The 2500-nt window shown below is 43.1% G+C and overlaps 1 protein-coding gene across 1 annotated transcript in view; it reads right to left on the bottom strand.

Annotated features, from left to right (window-relative positions):
- Nucleotides 1-159: 159 nt before the first annotated feature.
- gpc1a (glypican 1a) overlaps nt 160-2500 on the bottom strand; it is a gene marked incomplete at both ends in the record, with an annotated part of 27098 nt that continues 24757 nt past the window's right edge. Inside the window, 3 exon segments of the mRNA XM_084472948.1 lie at nt 160-341; nt 918-1093; nt 1920-2053. Coding sequence (XP_084329074.1) covers nt 160-341; nt 918-1093; nt 1920-2053 — 492 coding nt within the window.

Consider the following 2500-nt stretch of genomic DNA (forward strand, 5'->3'; position numbering starts at 1 on the left):
TCTAAGATAAGAACAGAAATTAGTTCAGTCTTCCTTTTCCCCTTTTTTTTGGGAAGGGGCAAAGGACTCTGCATAATTCATGGGCCATTTCCCAAAGGTCCTTCCCATGGTCCCGCCGTAGTCCTGGAACTCAGTCCGAACGGAGGCAACACCTGTCCATCATCGCAGAAGCAGCAGCACAGCCAATGGGAATAGGATTAGGACGCTGTAGAGGCGGGTCTGGGGTTCAGTAGCGGCTCGCACGCGGTTGTTATCTGGCGGGTAGCCGTATAAGCCCGGTCTGCTCCGGGCACAGTGCCCGGTCTGGCACATCCCACTGCCTGAGCCGCTGATGTCATCACCTGAATCATCACGTACAAATAAAGAAAAGTGATAAAGTAATGAAAATGTGTCATATTTTATATTTATTTATTTGATTAGTATATAACAAATCCTATTTTGTTGTTCCTTTTTGGCATAGCTGCAGACATGGGCTAAATTAGAATGCAATTGAGTTGAAAATGTGTTATCTTAATTCATTATCATACCGTTGAGTAGCATCTGTGCTGTGTGTAATAGATACTGATTTAACATTGATTTATACCACCAGTTATGGGCATTCAGCTCTAATAGACAATCTTTTGACAGCCGGTGAAGGCACATTTGGCCCTGCGTACTAAGCAGCTGACTTCATTTATCGTGTTGGAGAGATAATTTTGGCATATAAATACAGAGCATTTGTTTGTAAAGTGCCATTCCCAATGTCTCATTTGCAGAACTTGAATAATATCAATTCGCTAATATCACAGATGGAGTGTGGATGTAAATCCCCTTTCAATCTTGTATAAATAAATGTACATCAAATGTATATATATATATAATTGTAGATATATAATTATAAATATATAAAATATCAAATATCAATTTTCTCAACGTACTTGCATCCTGGAAGTCCACATCGTTGCCGTCCAGCGCGTTCTTCAGCCTGTTGCTCATCATTTTGAGCTGCATGATCTGTTGTCGGATAGTCATGTCTGGCTTGGTGATGTCGAGGTCTACCTCTGGGTTGTTGATCTGATTGGCCAGTCCATCGCCCATCACTTCTGGAAGGTACCTGTAGTGAGGAGGGCGGGGGGAGGAGAATGACAGCAGACCAGATGAACAAAGTATATGGGCTCCGTACAAATATCCACTGCATCTTCACACACACACACACACGCACACACACACACACGCACACACACACACACACGCACGCACACACATACACACACACACACACACACACACACACACACACAAACACTACACATAACTTAATTCCTCATCCTTAGGCTTGTCACTTGGTTTGTCACAGGCTTGTATATGGTAAACTATTGTGCCATTGTTGCTGCAGCTACATTAATACCCAGTGGTCCCAGAGGTAGGCTACTGTATATAGGCGGTGCCCACGCACCCCCTCTTCCCACACTCCTATTTTCTTCTTCACACACACACACACACACACACACACACACACACACACACACACACACACACACACACACACTAGTAGAAGGCGTGTATGTGTGATTCTGTGCCACCTGCTGGCGAAGTGATGCATTAAGTCTAAGAGCAATTACCAAAATTGACATTGTGAGATTTCGACACCAAACTTAAAGCGTTAAAAATAGTGCTCTTCGACTTGCTGCAGTGTGCTCAAAAATGTGTGTCCATCAACAGATTTTCTGCAATCCATTTCGCAGTACCGGAAATAACACATGGTTACGTGCAGCCTATGTCTATCAGTGTGTGTCCGTCACTTAGGGATGCGTGCATACACGCTCCTCAGATTGAACTGCTCTTGACTCTGTTTTCACAGTACGATGCAGTAGACTGCGACTGTGCTGGTGTTATCCGCTGTATCCAGAGCAGAGGGAGGCTATAGTGGGGGGACCCACCTGGCCTTGGTCATGCCGTTCCAGCACTTGTCCTGGCTGGAGCTGCCTGAGGAGGCCAGCTTGCTGCAGAGCGCGGCCGGCAGCTGGACCCAGTACTGCTGCATGTCCCTCAGCTTACTGGACAGATCCGACACCTGGCACAGAGAGAGGGCCTCCAGGTCAAGGCCTCCGTATTGTGTGTGAGCTATATGTCCCTATATGTGAATATCCTATATATAAATATATAAATAACCTATGTCTTTATACATATATTGATCCTACATGTCTTCCTATTTGTGTAGATCCTACATGTCTTCCTATATGTATATATCTCATATGTCTTCTAATATGTATATATATATATCCTATATATATGTATGCATGCTATATTTCCTCGTGTATACATCATATATGTCCTACTGTGTTTATATGTCCGATATGTCCTCCTATATCTACATAACCTATATGAATATAACATACATGTCTTCCTAGTTGTATACATCCTATATTTCCTCCTATATGTTTGTAACCCATATTGTATACATCCGATATTTCCTCATAGATATATCCTATATTTCCTCCTTTGTGTAGATGTATACATC

Source organism: Micromesistius poutassou, assembly GCF_964030765.1.
Source record: "Micromesistius poutassou genome assembly, chromosome: 9".
Classification (NCBI taxonomy): Eukaryota; Metazoa; Chordata; class Actinopteri; order Gadiformes; family Gadidae; genus Micromesistius; species Micromesistius poutassou.